This window comes from Hippocampus comes, unplaced genomic scaffold (assembly GCF_001891065.2).
Source record: "Hippocampus comes isolate QL1 unplaced genomic scaffold, H_comes_QL1_v1.1 scaffold321, whole genome shotgun sequence".
NCBI classification, from domain to species: Eukaryota; Metazoa; Chordata; class Actinopteri; order Syngnathiformes; family Syngnathidae; genus Hippocampus; species Hippocampus comes.
Genome location: NW_017804845.1, coordinates 546,549 through 547,260, shown reverse-complemented (window position 1 = coordinate 547,260; position 712 = coordinate 546,549). Strand labels below are relative to the sequence as shown.

At 52.9% G+C, this 712-nt stretch overlaps 1 protein-coding gene across 2 annotated transcripts in view; it reads left to right on the top strand.

Moving 5' to 3' along the window:
- The window catches only part of arhgef49 (Rho guanine nucleotide exchange factor 49), a 16,257-nt gene that overhangs the window by 8,195 nt on the left and 7,350 nt on the right, over positions 1–712 (top strand). For both annotated transcript variants that reach the window (XM_019875472.1, XM_019875481.1), the window contains exon 3: positions 137–329. In XM_019875472.1, coding sequence (XP_019731031.1) covers positions 137–329 — 193 coding nt within the window. The remainder of the gene's footprint in view (positions 1–136; positions 330–712) is intronic.

Sequence of the window (712 nt, the reverse complement as noted above, 5' to 3'; positions counted from 1 at the left end):
ACAGTGTATTATAAAAAAAAAAAAAAAAAAAAAAAAAGAGATCTAACACAGTATCAAATATCTGTTGCTTATGTGTTGACAAAAATACTGACACCCCCCCGTCCGATTCCGATCACCCCCCTCCCACCCCTAACAGCTGCAGTGCAGACATTTCCTCCGAGGCCCCCGTCAGGCTGTCAGCTGAGCGGGACAGAGACGCCCCCGACGCCCCCCACCAGCCCTCTGCCGCCGTCGCCATGGCAACCGCGGCAGGAGCCGAGGCTGGCCACCAGACACCTACAGAAGAAGAAGAAGACGGCGGCGGCGAAGGCGAAGAAGCGGGAGAATGTGTAAGGAGGATTTTATTTTTTCGGCGTGTGCCTGTGTGCGTGCATGTGTGTGTGTGTGTCTGTGTGTGTGTGCTGTGTTTGGCAGCAGCTTGGCTCGCGATCTGTCGGCATTCTAGGATGGCGAGGACACTGCGACAGACACACGCGCCCATGCAGGGATATATACGGGTGTGTGTGTGTGGAAGGAAATGTCTGAGGATGCATAAAATGGGGGGGAAAGTGGGATTATCTCCATCCCTGGCAACCCATCCATCCATCTATTTATCCATCCATCCTGCAGCATTCCTGGGGTCAAACAGGCATGGTCACTCGCATCGTTTTCCCCTTAAGAACGTTTAGCATTCCGATCGGATTAACAAAACGGAAGAAAAAGGTGGGGGGGG